The 16,539-nt window shown below is 54.9% G+C and overlaps 6 protein-coding genes across 6 annotated transcripts; 4 read left to right on the forward strand and 2 right to left on the reverse strand.

Annotated features, from left to right (window-relative positions):
* Positions 1-4,767: 4,767 nt before the first annotated feature.
* Positions 4,768-6,487, reverse strand: CYP-8 (putative P450 monooxygenase; the record flags this gene model as incomplete). Its single annotated transcript, XM_003848978.1, has 6 exons — positions 4,768-4,923; positions 4,974-5,374; positions 5,432-5,824; positions 5,856-5,857; positions 5,880-6,200; positions 6,252-6,487. The coding sequence occupies 6 exons, from the start codon at positions 6,485-6,487 to the stop codon at positions 4,768-4,770; spliced, it is 1,509 nt and encodes a 502-aa protein (XP_003849026.1).
* Positions 6,488-8,702: 2,215 nt separating this feature from the next.
* Positions 8,703-10,090, forward strand: MYCGRDRAFT_76577 (uncharacterized protein; the record flags this gene model as incomplete). Its single annotated transcript, XM_003848927.1, has 2 exons — positions 8,703-8,872; positions 8,935-10,090. 2 exons carry the CDS (start codon positions 8,703-8,705, stop codon positions 10,088-10,090), a joined length of 1,326 nt encoding a protein of 441 aa, XP_003848975.1.
* Positions 10,091-10,496: 406 nt separating this feature from the next.
* CYP-19 (putative P450 monooxygenase) lies at positions 10,497-12,320 on the forward strand (the record flags this gene model as incomplete). The annotated part of the gene is made up of 4 exons (XM_003848928.1): positions 10,497-10,795; positions 10,852-10,928; positions 10,993-11,236; positions 11,290-12,320. 4 exons carry the CDS (start codon positions 10,585-10,587, stop codon positions 12,318-12,320), a joined length of 1,563 nt encoding a protein of 520 aa, XP_003848976.1.
* Positions 12,321-12,701: 381 nt separating this feature from the next.
* Positions 12,702-12,950, reverse strand: MYCGRDRAFT_29567 (uncharacterized protein; the record flags this gene model as incomplete). Its single annotated transcript, XM_003848977.1, has 1 exon — positions 12,702-12,950. A coding segment is annotated over one exon (249 nt), but the record flags the coding sequence as incomplete, so codon positions are not given.
* A 192-nt stretch (positions 12,951-13,142) lies between these two features.
* Positions 13,143-13,823, forward strand: MYCGRDRAFT_49046 (uncharacterized protein; the record flags this gene model as incomplete). Its single annotated transcript, XM_003848929.1, has 2 exons — positions 13,143-13,496; positions 13,569-13,823. 2 exons carry the CDS (start codon positions 13,143-13,145, stop codon positions 13,821-13,823), a joined length of 609 nt encoding a protein of 202 aa, XP_003848977.1.
* A 772-nt stretch (positions 13,824-14,595) lies between these two features.
* MYCGRDRAFT_106026 (uncharacterized protein) lies at positions 14,596-15,286 on the forward strand (the record flags this gene model as incomplete). Its single annotated transcript, XM_003848930.1, has 1 exon — positions 14,596-15,286. One exon carries the CDS (start codon positions 14,867-14,869, stop codon positions 15,110-15,112), a length of 246 nt encoding a protein of 81 aa, XP_003848978.1.
* Between the last annotated feature and the right edge of the window lie 1,253 nt (positions 15,287-16,539).

Here is a 16,539-nt window from a genome sequence, read left to right on the forward strand (position 1 = left end):
TTATAGTGCATCTTGGTCGGTAGATGTGTGCAGATCATGTTTGCACATTGGTGGCAGGTCACCGCACCTCAACTTGATCCATTGCCTACATCCGCCGCCTCCGCCGCCTCTCCAGTCACAGACTCCACGCCTACACCCACCGCATGGACAGGTTTCGGCGATCCACCACCATCGTCCTGGAGCCCTTCCGTCTTCATCCCATTGATGAATTCCAACTCCTCCTTCCCCAGCCCCCCCCGGCCTCCGAATCGTAAACCACATATCAACAGCCACCCACAAACAAAACGCCAAGCCCACTCCAGTCATCGGTCCCACCAACGAACTCCGAAAATCCGGATCCTTGTCCGTATACCACGTCAGCAACCCCGCCAGGAAACTCAGAATCGACCAGTCCAGAATCACCAACGGACTCCACGCCAGACAAAGATCTTTCCTGCTCGCTTGCACGTACCCTTCGAAGCGAAACAACAGCATGGTAGCGAGCATCGCGGCGATGACGGCGGTGGCGGTGGAGGAGACGAAGAATCCTTCGGCGAGACGCTGCAGGGCGGTCGTGGTGGGGTGGAATTCTTGGAATTGCAGGACGCCGGCAGACCCGTGAGGATGAGGAAGGTGGTGGAGAAGCGGATGAGGCGTTGGAAGACGATGAAACTTCCGGGGCCGACGGGGTGGTGCCAGTCTGGTGCGCTCCCTGTCAGTTGGGCTGGGTTGGAGGTGGTGTATGTGGCTTACAAGAGGTCATTGCGCTGTGGTTTGTGCGGCGCGGGTGTGGAGGAACGTTGTGGTCGCTGTCGCCTTGACTGTTGCGAGGGCATCGTTGTTGATAAGATGATTGCGATCAGGCTGAGCTTACACAACCGCAAGGCTGGTTATGATGACGGACTCCACACTCGACTGCATGCTGCTGCGAACTGACAGCGCTGACATGCATACTGCAGGATCGCTTACCGAACCGTAACAGCAGCGACCGGAGCCAACTCCGTCATCACACACTCATACATCACTTTCAACACTCCTCACATCATCCCATCATACTTCCCCGGCCCACACCTCCACCCTTCCTCCAACCTCTCCCCCACCTCCAACGCATTACACCTCGCACTCCACTCCACATTATACGTCCACTTATGCCGCCGCATATACCACCCCAAATCCCCCTCCACGTCCTCTTTCCTCCCCTCCTCGCTCGACAAGGACTTCTCTCCTTCCACCTGATGGTGATGGAAAACCTGCGGCACCGGAGCGACGCAGCGCTGCCAGAGTCCTTTACACTCGACGTGCAGCGCGTTGTCGAATTTCTCGGCGTGGTCGGAGCGGAGTTTGGAGAGCAGTTTGGCCGCGTGAGAGCGAGTTATGGCGTAGGCGAAAGTCGCGAGGGGAGCGACGTTAAAGACGAGTTGCTGATCCGCAGGAGTGCTGGTCTCGGCCATTTGAGTGTAGTAGTTGTTGAACTCGGAGGTGAGGTGCTTCCAAGGAAGGGCGTGCGGGTCCTTGTAATGGAAAATGTCGACGTTGTCGGCGAATTGCATGCCGAAGTGGCCGGGCCAGAAGATGTCCCAGGTGGAGTGGAGGTAGGGGTCGAGATGGCGGGTCTCGGGGTTTTGGACAGAGTGGTTGTAGAATGCTGAGGATATGAGAGACATTTGAGGGCGGATGTGGATGCTGAAGTCGACGTCGTCTTCGAAGATGAGGGCGGTGGAGTGGTCGGATGCGAGGAAGGTTTCGAGGAGGGTGAGGTGGTTCAGGAGAGCGCGGGCGTGGCCGTAGCCTTCTGTTGGTTCTTTGCCGGTGTGTGTGAGGACGGCTTCGTCTGAGATGTGGTCTTGGACTGGGATCTGGATTGAAAGGCCGGTCAAGTTGGCTGCGCGAATGAGACCTTGGACCCGCCAGGTTGTGGTGTTTTCGGTCAGGACGTAGATTGCTCCGAAGCCGAGTGTGTCGTTGCTCGCTCCAGGACCGGCCTGGGCTATTTTCGATGTTTGGATGTTCTTGCTCCAGGCGAAGTTCGCAGTCGATACCTTCCACGAGGCGAACCAGACATATGTCCAGATTGTGGTCAATAGCAATACGCCGACTGTGCTCCAGCTCCGTCGATTGGCGGCGACAATCATGATCGAGGGCGGTCACACGTTCACAGGCCTTCTCGCGGCCTCGAAATCGCCCGGTATAGCGAGCATCGCAAAGAGCACGCCTGCAACACAGGAGGTCGTCGTTCGTCGACGGTCCAGGCACGCGCCATGATCCATGTCAAACTCAATGGCCGTTGTTGTTTTGGGCATGAATCGCGCTCGGAGAAAGTCCGGTAGAACTATCACACATGCCAAGCTTTTCCACCTCGTGTCAAAGTTGACACGCAACAGACATGACTTCACGTCGTCGCTGGAACTTTTGGATATGGCGCCTTTCCGATGTTCCAGCGGACTTGGAATCCACGGTTTAGATCATGAGCCAGAATCTGCGTTCGGATAGAACGCCATGTCGAAGACCATGCATCGAAGCAGGAACCATCAACAAACGCCTGGATGAACATGCTTTGGACGGAGGCAACGACCGGGACCTGGTCCATTGACTGCGGATCGCGTGCTGAAAGCAAAGCATATCAACGGAACGTCATAATCTGAGCGCCGTGACGAATGTCTGTGCCGTCGTCGAAGGTGTCATGCTCAATACAAGGAACCTTCTGTGGATACTACGTTGGAGGTCATGCATCCCCTGTCGGAAGTCTCCACAACTCGACCATCACGCCACGTTCTGCAGCCTGCTAGCCTTGGCGATGTGACTCTCTGCGATGCCAGCGATGGTCCTCCCATCGACCATCACGGTCAAAGTACTGGCCAGCGGCAAATGACAATGAGAAGTGCTCGACGATTTGGCACCACCTCTTCAGAGTATCTCGTCCATGGTACATGTTTATCTCAACGAGACGTGTGGGCCTATCTGGATGTTCGGCCACCGTGAGAGCTGAGGTCAAGACCGTCGTGCCAAGTTCGGAGACCCGTGGGCTGTGCGGGGGATGGCTGTGGCTCACAACAAGATCCCGATGAGGTCAAGGAGCAGACGCCCTCCCGTCGAGCTCGCGAATCGCAGCGAGGAGAAGTGCAACTGAAGGCGAGGAGCGTTGCGGTCGATCCGGTTGAACTTCCGGTGTTCAGGGATGATAGCACAGGCTCACGATTTCCATCGCTTCTACCAATCCATCGAGCTCGACACATCTACAAGTATACCTGGACATGATGGTCCCATCAGTCGAATTTCTCCTCGAACCGCGATGCTATCTCTCGCGCGACAAGTTGATTGGACGATACCTCTCAGCCGAGCATCCGACCCGATATGAAATTCGAGCCGATGAAAAATTCCCCAATCCTGGCTAGTGCAAGGCTGCTGGCGAAGCAGAGGTCAACACAGTGACAACCTCCGGCATTTATCTTCCATCAATCTTTGTGCTCTTGCTCCAACACCGCAAGACCACGACTTGAACATCGCTTGCATCACTCACCGGCAAACTAATACGCAAGACGAAACACCACATTTCTCTCCGACTTCCAAATGGCATCCCACAACCTTCCCCACCTTGATCGTTTCATCCAATTCATCAACTCAGGCGACCAAACCCTCGGTCTGCATGCATGGGTCAGGAGGAGTCGAGTGGGCGAGTCATGATCCGTAGCGATGCCACACAATATCTGCACCGCTGAAGCATTTCTTTGCCATCGTCGATACCACCGAACGTTGGATGGAACCAGTCCCTGCTCGTGGTGACAGCGTAAGTGTCAATCGCACTACAGGGAATATTCATGGAGCGATAACTCTATCGCTCGATCACTGAGCCGCAGATCTGCGACTCGCTTTCTTATGTATCCAGAAGAGGTCGTGCAAGACCGTGACTGGTATTTTCTCAGAAGCCGAACGTCGAATGGGGAACGACATCGGTCTAGTCGCCATGCGGTCGTCGTTGGAGGTCCAGCCGCCAGCCCTATGTACGTACAGAACGAAGATCGAACTGTATCACTGCCCCCTGCTCCATCTCAGGTGCGATCGTGCGATGACAAACTACAGTTCTGGGGGCTTGCGGCGCAGTCAGCTGCGCTCCTGCTGACTCTGCAAGACGTGGGCGTTCCACTGCTCAATTCCGCATATCTTGGATTCTGTACTTCCACCCTCCCGCACGCGACATATTCGATATGCAAATGTTCAATCATCCATCTCGCGAGGAGCCATTCGCGGACCCAGAGAGAACACTGAGCTGGCTCACAAACCGCCTGAGCGAGCTGCACTCCAAACCAGCTCCGGCAGCAACAATCGTCGACCACGCACCCCGTACCTGGACATTTACTCTGATGCGTGGACCTACTTCCAGACTATCGATCGCGACGAACAAGGAGAAGCATTGTACTCAGCTTTGGGGCCAGCCATCAGATCTCACCATCACAGAGTGCTGGCAGTCATCACGGACACCTGGAATGTGAGCGCCCTTTGTGCACTCGAAGAATGCACCACATCCGCAGACATTTTCCTCCGCCTGGGTGATCTCGTGGTGGCTCTGCTTCAGCGTGGGGAATTAGCTGAATGCCGCGAGAAAATGATGACCTCGCTTTGGCCCGTCACCCAGGCCAGTGAATCCCGACTATTGCCAGACCCCAAACGGAGACTTCGAAGAAGAAAGCAGTGATGTTATTGAAGTGATGGATGGATCTGGATTTCGCTCTATATTAACGAATCTCACCTCGACCCAAACAAGGCTTCTGTGTCCTCCGCCGATCATCTCCATCACACCCGCTTCCTCACGTTCACCTGAAGCGGAACTTTCTCCCACACGATGTACGTCTTCTGCTCGGCCCAATTTGTCGACTCTGGCCTCAATTCGAATTCGAAGTTGAGGAGCACGGTGGCCAGAATGAGGCGCATCTCATGCCATGCAAAGTTCTATCAGACAGGTTAGCAGTCACCCTGGCAGCACAATTTGACGTACACACCTGCGCAGAGCATGCTCTCAAACCGACACTGAAAGGCTCGAAGGAATCAACACGATCATCCTTGAACTTCTCGTCACCCATCCAGCGCTCCGGATGGAATACCCTCGGTTCTCGAAAACGCTTCTCGCTGCTGTAGGTGGCATAGTTGTATATGGCCAGTCTGTTTCCCGGTGGGAAGAAATGTCCTTTGATGGTGCAGCCCTCGTCTGGAACTTCGCGAGGGAATCCAACTGGGATAGGAGGATACATTCGAAGGCCCTCTTTGATGACTGCATTGAGGAGCTTATCGCCTTGAAGTGCGGCCATGTTCAGACTTTCGATGTCTGCGAATTGAGAGCGGAGATGCTCGCAAAGCGTGGACATCCATTGAGGGTTCTGAAGAAGGTTGTACATGATGCCGCCTGTCAAAAATGTCAGCGATGGTGCCCTGCATTGCAACCTGGAGTACGAAAGCTTACTCAATGTGGTAGCCGTGGTCTCCGTTCCGGCCATCATCAGCTCATTGGCGATCGAATATCGCTCTTGTGTGCTGATCAAAGACGCCGTGGATGTGTTGGCAGTCACGAGCGACCAAATGTCCGGCTGCTCTGGCTCCTTCGCCATACGCTCGTCCACACGATCTGTGACAGAGTGGTGGTGCTCTCTGGCGATACGACCGATAGCCGGAATCTTCATAATGAGTCCACGCAACTTGGGTCCGTACGTGCGGCTGAAGTATCGGAACGTCTTCAGGCGAGTAACGTACTTCAGGAGCCAGAATACCAGAGACACCAAAGGAGCATACTCTCCCTTTTCGAGCATGTGAAGGGGTTCGGAGAGGAGCATGTCACTCATGATGTCGAAGGTTGTGCCTGGAAGATGAGTCAGTGGATCGTCTTCTACCTCTCATGTCGATCGACGCTTGACTTGCAGTTGAACATTTTGACCATATCAGTCGGCATGTCCTGGCTTGCCTGGATGCCGAGTCGATATTCCAGCGCCTTGCACCAGCCCTTGAATCTGGTCTCGTGCTGCCTCAGACCTTGATCACTCCACGCAGGAGCCATGGTCTTCCTCATTCTACCGGCTGCTTCGCATTGCGCAGATACCGGTCCGGGAATATTGTTGACGGGCACATCGTAGTAGAGGCGATCTTTCCGGAATTTGCACACTCCATTGGCCTTGGAAGCGTAGATGTCTTTCCAGAGATCACCTTCACCGAGAAAGGCGATGAGGTCTGGAGCGAGCCTGTTTGACTGTCAGCCTGCTTCGACATTCCAGGCACAAGAATAAACCTACCTCACGGTATCGCCGTACTTCTGGTGAAGCTTGGCCACGTCTGTTGCTTCCCGGCCCATCCACATCGAATAGAGGTGCGGAAGGTTGGTGAATTTCCGCCATTTGGGCCCGGGTATGTCGGAAAGAGGACCACAGAAAGAGCGATAAAGGTTGCGTGTGAGAGCAGTGATTGCCCACAAGCCCAACGAGAGTGGGATGAGGTAGATTGCAAAAGTGGATGGAGAAGTCGGGATCATCTTGAACTGTTGATGCTTCCTTCAGATTGCAAGAAACGACAAAGAACGACGACAATCAAGCTGATGTATGAACAATGTCTGATCGAATGGACGGGAGCTTGTGGGCACAAATACTCGGGGTCAACGCCGTGATCGAGGACTTGTCATATGCATCAATGACCGGAACGCATCTAGTCCAACCAACGTCATGCTCTGATATCATCGAGACAACTGGGGTCCTGGGAAGTTACATGCACCGCGATATGAAGGCGACGCCGGTGCCCTGAGACCGCCTTGCATTTGCATAAGGCGTTGCTGAAGCGTGAAGTAGTGGCCACTCCCTGCGAGACTCAACCAATCCGACTCGACCCAAATGTCGACACTTACCCAAAGACCGCGGCGACGTGGTCGTCGGAAGCCAGCGCTAAATCCCGGTATGCACGAGTAGGGCTCTACAAGACCTGGTTCGGCATATTCCCGCCTCGGTGTGCTTCTATAGTGCCCAAGCTTAGGATGGTCCAGCCAATTCGACGCAGGAACCAAAATTCTGCCAGGTACAGGCTTCAATCGTCTAGGCCCATCGATGCAGGGTCCACACTATCCCAGATAACCACATGCTCTATAGGCGCGCAGTGCCAGACGCCGATCTACGGTAGATGTGCGGCTCCGCTATATTCTGGAGACTAATATGTATGGCTTATCTGCCTTTCCATGTGGGTCGAGATCGTTCTAGCTTATCTGGACGACTATTTGAGACATCGCTTGAGACAAGGATCACGCGGGAGCCTTATCTCGTGAACCAAGGACACCTTTCACAACTGGAATATTCTTCGGACGTTGACATCACCGAGGCGACGTATGCTACAAGGGAAGTCAGGCATCAAGCCTGACCGGGATGAAAAATGAGGCTTCAATTCCGCGTCCAGTCGGATGGAACGCAAAGATGACAGATTGATCTTGGGTCAGGTCGATGCTCCCGCGCGGATCTCGTGTTAGGGTCCCCTCGCGCCCAGTCTAGTAAGGTATACACGGAACCTTAGTGAGACGGTGGAATATCCGCCGAGCTTCCTGGTCTAGTTGGACTGGGCATCTCCCGGATATACTCGGAGCAGGGGTTGACTTCACTTCATGCCACACACCGACTCGTGCCAGATTACCCTCGACACAACGCGACCCTCCGGACCAGATTAGTCTTGCATAGCCCAACGACCCGGCTGTTTGGTGTCCGTCATTGGCATTGGGCCGGCAGACTATGTCAGGAACAGCAACGACCGGGGCATTGCTGGTTCACAAGATCACGTGAAGATCCAGTGGTCCAACCACAAGCGTTCGGATGTCAATGCAGACCGTTTCCGTGTAAGAGATCAGTGCCTGTGGACGATAATCCGGCGTGCACTCCGGCTGAGGAGAGATCGTCATCTCTCTGAGCTTCACCTGGCACTGGAATGACGTTGTCACCGGCCAGGGCGATATCAAGGACGTGGACTGGAAACACGAAGCATTGTCTGGTCCTCGGAGACAAGACCGATCATTTGGGAGAACTGTCGTCAGTTTGTCGATGCCTGCGTGAATAGTTCATCGAACGAAATGACGTCGGAAGCACTACGTCCCGGTCGCAGTCCACGTTCCAAACCCAAGTGAGGCGCTGAATAGGGGCAATTTCATTCAAGCATGACGTTCCAGTCGTTCCATTCGGGTCGTCTGTTGGGCCGCGAGGTCCGGAAGTCGCTTCATCCGGTGTCAATGTGGAAGACAGATCCAACCGTATCCCGGCGTATTGTCTGGACGAGACTCCACGTCACTATGTTGAACAGAAGCGAGCATGATTACCCCGGAGACGTCGCCCCACTTGAGACGATGCTCGGAGGAAATGACCAGTGCGGTCTCAGGAACATGATATCACCGGCCGTGCCGACAGTGGGTAGGGTGCATCCAGGAGGTAGCATCGGGAACATCCAGGGAATGTGTGCGTCACGATCAGTCGAGGACGGACCACCATTGGTCTGATCTGACCTTGCTGGTGGTCGCAACCTTCTGGAGGATTGTGAAAGGAGTTGTAAAAATGACGAAGCGAGGTGTGACTCGAAGACGGCGTGCTCAGAAAGCATTGCTTCATTGAAGTCTATAAAATGCCGCAGGATCCGCCAGAAAGCCCGCAATTTGATCGCACCGTTTGCTTCCAGCTCAAGACTTCTTTTACACGCACACCACATCACACATATCTTCGAAAGCCACCATGCAGAAACCAGCTTACAAGTGGTACTACCCCGCCGACATTGAGAACGATCTCAATGGCATTGACTTGCCCGCTGCAATCAAGGCTGAGGTTCTTGCTTGTGCTTGGGAATACTCGAGAAGTGTCATCCCGCAGTACACCAACTGGAAGCGATATGTTGCTTTCATGCGGTACGTCGTTCAACTTCAACCGCCATGACAGATTGAAACAAGCTAATGCTTCTGCTTCACAGAACCATCATCATCGGCACCATTGCAGAGTTCCGCGGAGCTATGTTGGACGTGACGTCGGATACTCCAATTCTCGGCTTCGATCTGGACCAAGTGCTGGCCGATCTCTTCGAAGGAACTCCTGGCCACGAGGACATGGCACGCGAATACAAGACTTTCCTCACGGTCACCAGCGACAAGACCAGTGATCGTCGCGACCACGAGCTGTTCCGTCGTTACAAGAAAGCAGTCTCATCAAGCCCTCAGAACTGGTTCCGTCTTCGGGATTGCGACGCTCTTTGCCGCTTTGCCATCGCCGCCGCTCTGGCCTGCAACGACATGGACGACGTCTGGTTCACCGACGAACAATTCGATGCCCTTGCCGAGATCGGCGACACCATGTACGATGCCATCGCATTCTACAAGCATCGCGCTGAAGGCGAGACAAACAACACTTTTGCCTACGTTCCTGAGGACATGCGAGTCGATGCGTTCCGTACCGCCCGAGAAACTCTCTGGGCGCTGGATACGGCATATGCAGACAGACCGGAGATGCAGGTCGTTGTCAACTTCTTGCGAGCATTCGGCGGACCGATTCACATGATCATGCGTCGCTATCGATTCTGTGAAGAGGGCTTGGTCATTGGCAAGGCCGAAGATACATCCGTGATCGATGCGGCCAGAAAACACGAAAAGCTCTGGCATCGATTGGACCAGCAGGAGATTGTTCTACAACAAGGCGTTGAGCGTTGCGAGCTCATCTTCTCCATGGAAAACAGACTTCTCTTCCGAGGGTTCACGGACATTCTACTTGATGCCGATCGATCCGACTCTCCCTTGGAGTTTCCCTCCAGCCCTGTTGAGAAGAACGGCTTCGGCGGCGCTCTGGCACACCAAGCTGCGGGTCAGATTTGGAAGAGCTACGCTTTGCGATTGCCAGAAAGAGTGAGGCGCGCCTTTCCCGAGGTTTGCCTCAATCCTTGTTTACCACAAGCGTTTGCCCAACCGATTGAGAAATTTCCGCGAGGCAAAGTTGTGGCGGAAGTGGTTGGTGCTCCAACAGCAATTACGCAAGCGAGCCAAAAGCGCTCGTATGGTGGTGATGACGGTGGGAACGGGAAGCAATACAAGGAACGCCGGATCGATCAGCGCGCCCGTTCGACGTTGGTAGAGGTGTAAAGGGATTCGGACTCTGGTAGATCCGAGGAGGTGTCTGTTTCGCGTGTACAATAGCATCATGACACTGCTCATTCACGCCTTGTCTTTTCCAAACCCTGTTGCAGCGTTGGCCCAAACATTCGGACATGATGCAAAGCCCAACATGGTTCAATGCCCGACCACGAGATGCCCAGGCATTGCGTATGATATCTCCCGGACACGAAGCGCGATGCGCGCCTGCGACATGCCCCCCCCTGGCCGAGTCGTCGGTCGAACCTTGCCAGGGTCCCCATACCTGGTCGCTTTACGGCCCGTAATCATACCCTGTCGACATGACGATTGTGACAAAATCTCACGATGCGTGCATCTGCGGCCCGATGGACTCCGCCGAGGCTGGCTGGACTAGGATGCCTTTATCAACGAAGTCAACGGACTCGCAGCATAGATTTGCCATAGTCCACGACGGTGCTTTAAGGAAATCAAAATTCCCAATTAACTCCCCATTCAACTTCAACATGAACGAAGGCATGCCATCCACCTTGACGCTTGCAACAGCTTCCGGGCTGATTGCGACTTTCTTCATCTTCATTCTGTGCCGGACCATCTTTCATCCGTTGAGATCCTTTCCCGGCCCTTGGCTGAACGCAACGACAGAGCTCCCGAGCGCTCTGAGACTTGCAAAGGGACAGCAACATATCTACTACCACAGGCTTCACCAGGAATATGGTAAGTCGGCAGACGGTAACCTTGACATCTTTCTTTCTGACAAGTCTTTCCACTAGGACCAGTACTCAGGACTGCTCCCAACGAGCTTACGTTCACCAGCGATCAAGCCTGGAACGACATTTACGGTCTCAAGGTACATCGTGCAGTTGTCGCCGGCCAAGCCTCAACAGCGGAAGCTGACATTCCTCGTGTCCTAGAACGGCGTTGTCCTGGAGAAAAGCCCCATCTTCATCGGAATCGCGTCGCCTATGAATGGTTGCGTTGGAGTCGGTCTTGCGAAGGGTAAGGAGCATACCCGGCAGCGCAGAGCTCTGGCGCCTGGATTGTCCAAGACTGCATTGTACAAGCAGGAAGAGATCATTCAACGCCATGTGTCTGCCTTGCTCGACTTGCTGCGTGAGAATGTCGAACGAGATGAGCCGTCCAACATTGCGGAATACTGTCAGTTCTCTCCAACCAACTATGCCACTTTGTCATACTGACCATCGCACCAGTCTCCTTTACAACTTTTGACGCCATCGGCGACCTGTCCTTCAGCGAGCCCTTCGGCTGCCTCGAGCAGAACAAGACCACTGAATGGGCGAGCGCCATGCGACAAGTCGTGATCTTTGCATCGTACGATCAAGCCATTCGGCGAGTCGCAGGCGTCGATACTTGGCTCCGGGATCTCTTGTTGAAAGTGTGTATGCCGGCCAAAGCCGCACACTGGAGAATGCTGCATGTCAAAAAGTCACTCGAGAAGACCGCACAGCGTCTCGAAAAGCCAGACTCCGAGAAGCAAGACATGATCTACCACCTCCTCCGTGAGAAAGATCCCAAGAAGAGCCTCAACCACGACGAGATCAAACTCAACATGATGCTGTACATCAGCGCTGGCTCGGAGACGACTTCGATCACCCTCACGGCTTGGGCGTACCTGATCGGCACGCATCCGGAAGCATACCGCCAGCTCACAGACGAAATTTGCTCCAGCATCTCTTCTTCCGCTGATATCAAAGTCGACAACGTCATGAGCCTTCCTTATCTCGGCGCCACCATCAACGAAGCCATGCGTCTCTTCCCACCCGGAGCCGTAGCAATGCAGCGCATGGTCCCTCCCGGCGGTGTCACAATCGACGGCCACTATGTGCCCGGCGGAACGACGGTCAGCGTGGCTCCGTGGGCTGCGTCTCGCTCGCCAGATAACTTCCATGAACCGGACAATTTCAGACCAGAGCGCTGGCTGCAAGCGCTCGACCAGTATCAGAGCAAGGAGTTCGCCAACGATCGTTTGGGAGCGAGCAGGCCGTTCGGATATGGGCCGAAGCGGTGTATCGGAGAGGATTTGTCGTATCTCGAGGCGAGGCTGATCATATCTCATCTGCTGTTCACCTTCGACATGGAGCTTGTTGATGGGCATAGTCCTGGCGCTGAAGCAAATCTGCGGTGGGGTTTGAGGGCTGACAGCGAGTCGATCCAGCTCTACCAGGTCTTGATGAAGCCGGATTTGTGGGTGCGCCTGTCGAAGAGGAACAATGTCTCGTAGATTTTGTATGAGTAAATGGCAATTCGCTGACCGAATCATGTCTTTGTTGTTGTTCGCGTGAGTCGACGATCGTAGCTACTGTCTGACCGTCGAGAATCGTCTCTTGCTCGAATCCGACACCACAGGAGTGCACTCAGTATCCTGCGTCCTCTTGCTCATGCTCCTTCTCGCCTACCCACCCGACACCACCGCCCACACCTCACACTCATACAGAATATCCTTCTTCGCCAAACTAGCCACACCAACCACCGTATCCGGCGGCCGATGTCCATACGCCTCCTTGTCCATGAACTCGCACCACAGTTCCGCCCAGCCACGATCCACAACATCCGTCTCGTCGACCTTTGCATCTCCTGTCTTGGTCACAATGTAGTGTTTGACCTGCACGATGTCTCTCGGCGTAGCACCAGCCGCAGCGAGAGACTTTGCGATGTTCGCGTACGCAGTCGGAGCTTGCTCAGGTACGGTTTTCGGATTCGAGGAGGAAGCGGGATCGCAGCCGGTCATGCCCGCGAGGGTGATGAGCCGGCTCGTGGGAAGGAGCGGAGTGACGCAGACCTGAGAGTAGGAGGGCGGTGGGAGCGGAACATCTTTGGGGTTGAAGGCGTGCGGCTTGGAGGATGGGGAGGAAGACATAATGGAGGTAGGAATTGTATGGACGATGTTGTTGTCCTTGAGAAGGAAGTGAGGTCGTGCCTCAAGAAGTGGAGAACTCCTCAGCTTCATTCGTGTGACGTAGCCAAGTCGGTGATGTCTTCTTGTTTCAACCTCATCTTCCTTCTTGACACAACATCATCGGAAAACAGCACGGTATCATCCAGAATGACATTCCAACAAGAGTTCTCATCCTGGTTGACGCCCAGCAACCCTCCGCCCTCCCCGGTGCCCACTCCCGGTTCCGCCGCTCCATCAACACACCTCCTCTCCATCTCCCCCAGCCGGCCCACGATCATCACCTTTCTCCGACATTGCGGTTGTCCCTTCGCGGAGAAGACATTCCTTCAGATCCGTGACATCGCGATATCAAACCCAGACCTAGACTGCGTCGCGGTCAGTCATTCCGACGAAGCGGCTACGCAGAAGTGGTTGGAGAGCCTGCCGAAGGACGAGGCTGGCGATGCGAAGGGAAAGGTGAGGGTTGTGGTTGACGATAAGAAGGAGGCATATGCTGCTTGGGTGAGTTGTCTTGATGTCCTTCTTGCTCAGGTGTTGTGCGCCATCTTGCTTACAATGCCGATGATGTCCCAGGGTCTCGGAGTCAGCAGCTGGGCACACGTCCTCGATCCCAGAGCTCTAGCCAGTGTCTTCCAATTGGCCAAAGAGGGTCTCAAGAACCGGCCAACGGAAAGCGGAAGTCGATGGCAGACGGCCGGCTCATATGCAGTCAAAGACGGCAAGGTGGTCTGGGGTGGGCCTTCGCAGAGATCGGATGACCCGGCAAAATTTGACGAGGCTGTCGAAGTGTTGAGAGGAAAGAAGCAAATGGAACGAGCATCTATGTGAGCGTGTGTGTCTATGACTATCCTCTGCAAATGAAAATGTACTGAAAATCAATGCGCAGCGCGATCTATGCTAGAAAAACCTCTGGCCGTTCCTGTTATCCCTTCGCCTCTTCTTCGATCTCGGACTCAGCTCTGGTGATTTCTCCGGAGATTCCTCGGCGAGCGGCGACTTGCTCTTCTCCCGCGTCTTCTTCGCTCGTCGCGGTCGCTTCTCCCGTGGACCATCAGAGTCGTCCGCTTCCTCTTGGTCTTCGGGCTCTGCCGTGGCCGTCTTCGGAGCTTTCGCTGTGGGCTGTCTCTTGCGCTTTCCTCTCGGTTCCGCCTGATGCCGCTGTCGCTTTCTCAATGGCTCATCAGAATCCTGCGACTCTTCTCCGTCTTCGGAGCCTGCCATTCTGTTCGACGCAGCCGCCTTCCGAGCTTTCCCAGCCGGGGTCGGCGTCTTGCTCTTCCTCCTGGACCCTCCTCCACGCCGCTTTCGCTTGCCCAGGGATGCGTCGGAATCCTGCGCATCCTCTTCGCTCTCAGGCTGTGCCATTCTGGTTGATCGACTAGTCGCTGCTGCTCTGCCTGGACGAGCAGATGTTGCTGGTGCGGCTCGTCGAGGAGGCGACGCCATCAACGCTGGCATACCGGGCGCTACCATCCTGATTAGCTCGGACCCCGGCTCTATACTTGGACTGCGTGTGGGCCGTCTACGTATGGGCCGTCTGCCTGCAGTCTGTCTGCCTATGCCGCGTGCGGAATTATCTAAGATACCCCATGTTGCTTGTGCTGGCCGTGGCGGCGGAGGATTGCCACTATTGTCATCGACGTTGTTGTCATCCTCAACAGGATCGTCTGGACCATTTAGATCATTTAGACCGTCTTGATCAGCTGGATCGTCTTGATCATCCGGACCATCTTCTTCTTCTTGGCCTTCCTGATCTTCATCAACTTCTCCTGGCCGTTCCACTGACTCCTGACGGTTGGCCATGGATCTGGTTGTTCTTCCTCCCGAGGCGGGGGCAGCAGGTCTCGTCTGCGTCCTGGGAGTTCCTGCAGATGGAACTACGCCAGTACGTGCAATGTTGGAAGCGAAGGCGGCAAAATTGCGCGGATCCTGCCAATCGGGAGCATCGGGACTTTCATCATCGCCTGCTCCAGATGACCCTCCTGCTGGCGGTGCACCATCATCATCCAGCCCTTGACCATCCTCTTGCTCATCTGGTCCGTCGAGATCATCACCGCCATCTTCTTCTTCTTCTTGCTCTACGACTGGACTCTGACGCCTGGTATTGGATCTCGTGACTCTCCCTGCCGGACGCGCAGCTTCCCTTGTCTCGCCGTCTGGCGAGCCCGAAGATGGACCCGCCGCCTGAGCAATGACGCCGTAAAGTCTGGCACCAGGTCCACCTACATCGGACTGACGCGGTTCTTGGGGCTCCTGAGCGTCGTCGCCGTCCTCCGGATCTCTCTCGGCGTTGCCTGCTGGCGGCGGCGGATCGTGATCCTGCTCATCATCGCCTTGATTGTTGTCATCCTGTGCACCCAGGGCCTCTTCTCCCTCCTCTGCCTCCTCTTCTGGCTCGACCGCTTCCTCGTCCTCTTCCCCGTCCTCCTCATCGACCGCTTTCTGGACTTGTCTGCTTGGGTATCTCCTGTGCCCTGCCGCAGCGCTACCACTCTGCTTGTAAGCAATATCCTTCGCCTTCCAGTCCGGATCCTTCACAATCCTGACTTCCACGAAGAGAACTCTGTGGGTCGGATTGTTACCCGGCTGCGGAGTTTGCAAAAAGTCCCTCGCTATCAAATTGGACCCTTGCGTCCACTGGACCAGGTCATTCCTCCCCCTCGGCAAGACCCAGATCTCCAAGGCCGCCCAGAATTTGAATGACGAGTTGGCGTCTGTCAGCAACCGACCCAAAGTCGTGGTCCGATTGGGCAGCGCCGGGGTCGGATCCGGTATCACGATGGTTTTGATGAACGCTAAAAAGGACGTATGCGTCTCATCCCAATCAAGAGCAGCCTGTTCATTTTGCGGAAATTTCAGATTCTTGTTCACCGCCTTGTTGACGAAGGTGATCACCGCACCGATATCGGCTCTGCTGTTATCTCCAGTGCCAGCAGGTGGTGCCGCAAATGGGACGATTGCATCCTGCGGCCACAATGGCGCACTACGAGCTCGAGGCCGGCGAGGCGGCGCCGGTCGTTTGCGGGCGTTCTTTTCATCATCGGTCAGTCCGTTCCATTCCCTCACCCGATCATGCAGTGTCCGACCCGCAAGGGCTCGTCTGAAATATGGGTCAGGGTTGATGGGTTGCAAGAGATTGTAGATGTCCGGGAGCGGTTCTAAGGAGCCATAAGCTCCCACGCAAGTTCTCCAGAGTGTCCAGGTGTCGACGCCATAGTATCTCACTGCCCCATTGGAAGAGATCGTGGCGATCACTCTGTAGTGAAGATCCAGAGCTTCACTGCCCTGCGGCACGATCTTGTCTTCGGCGGGGATGTTGCCGACGCGGTGATATTCAGGCCTCTTCTTTGGAGGCATTGTTGTTCTGAGGAGCTAGAGCGATCCTACGCCTTAGATGGAGATGTTGGAATGTAGATCGAAGCTGGGCATGCAGGCATACAGGCAGCGTGTTGGATGCGCAAAGGAACTTTCGTACGAAGCCTCAATGAGCTTTGTTCTTTGCCGCGGCGTTGGACGCATTTGGAAGAGATGGCGGACATTTTGC

This window comes from Zymoseptoria tritici, chromosome 10 (genome assembly GCF_000219625.1).
Source record: "Zymoseptoria tritici IPO323 chromosome 10, whole genome shotgun sequence".
NCBI lineage: Eukaryota > Fungi > Ascomycota > Dothideomycetes > Mycosphaerellales > Mycosphaerellaceae > Zymoseptoria > Zymoseptoria tritici.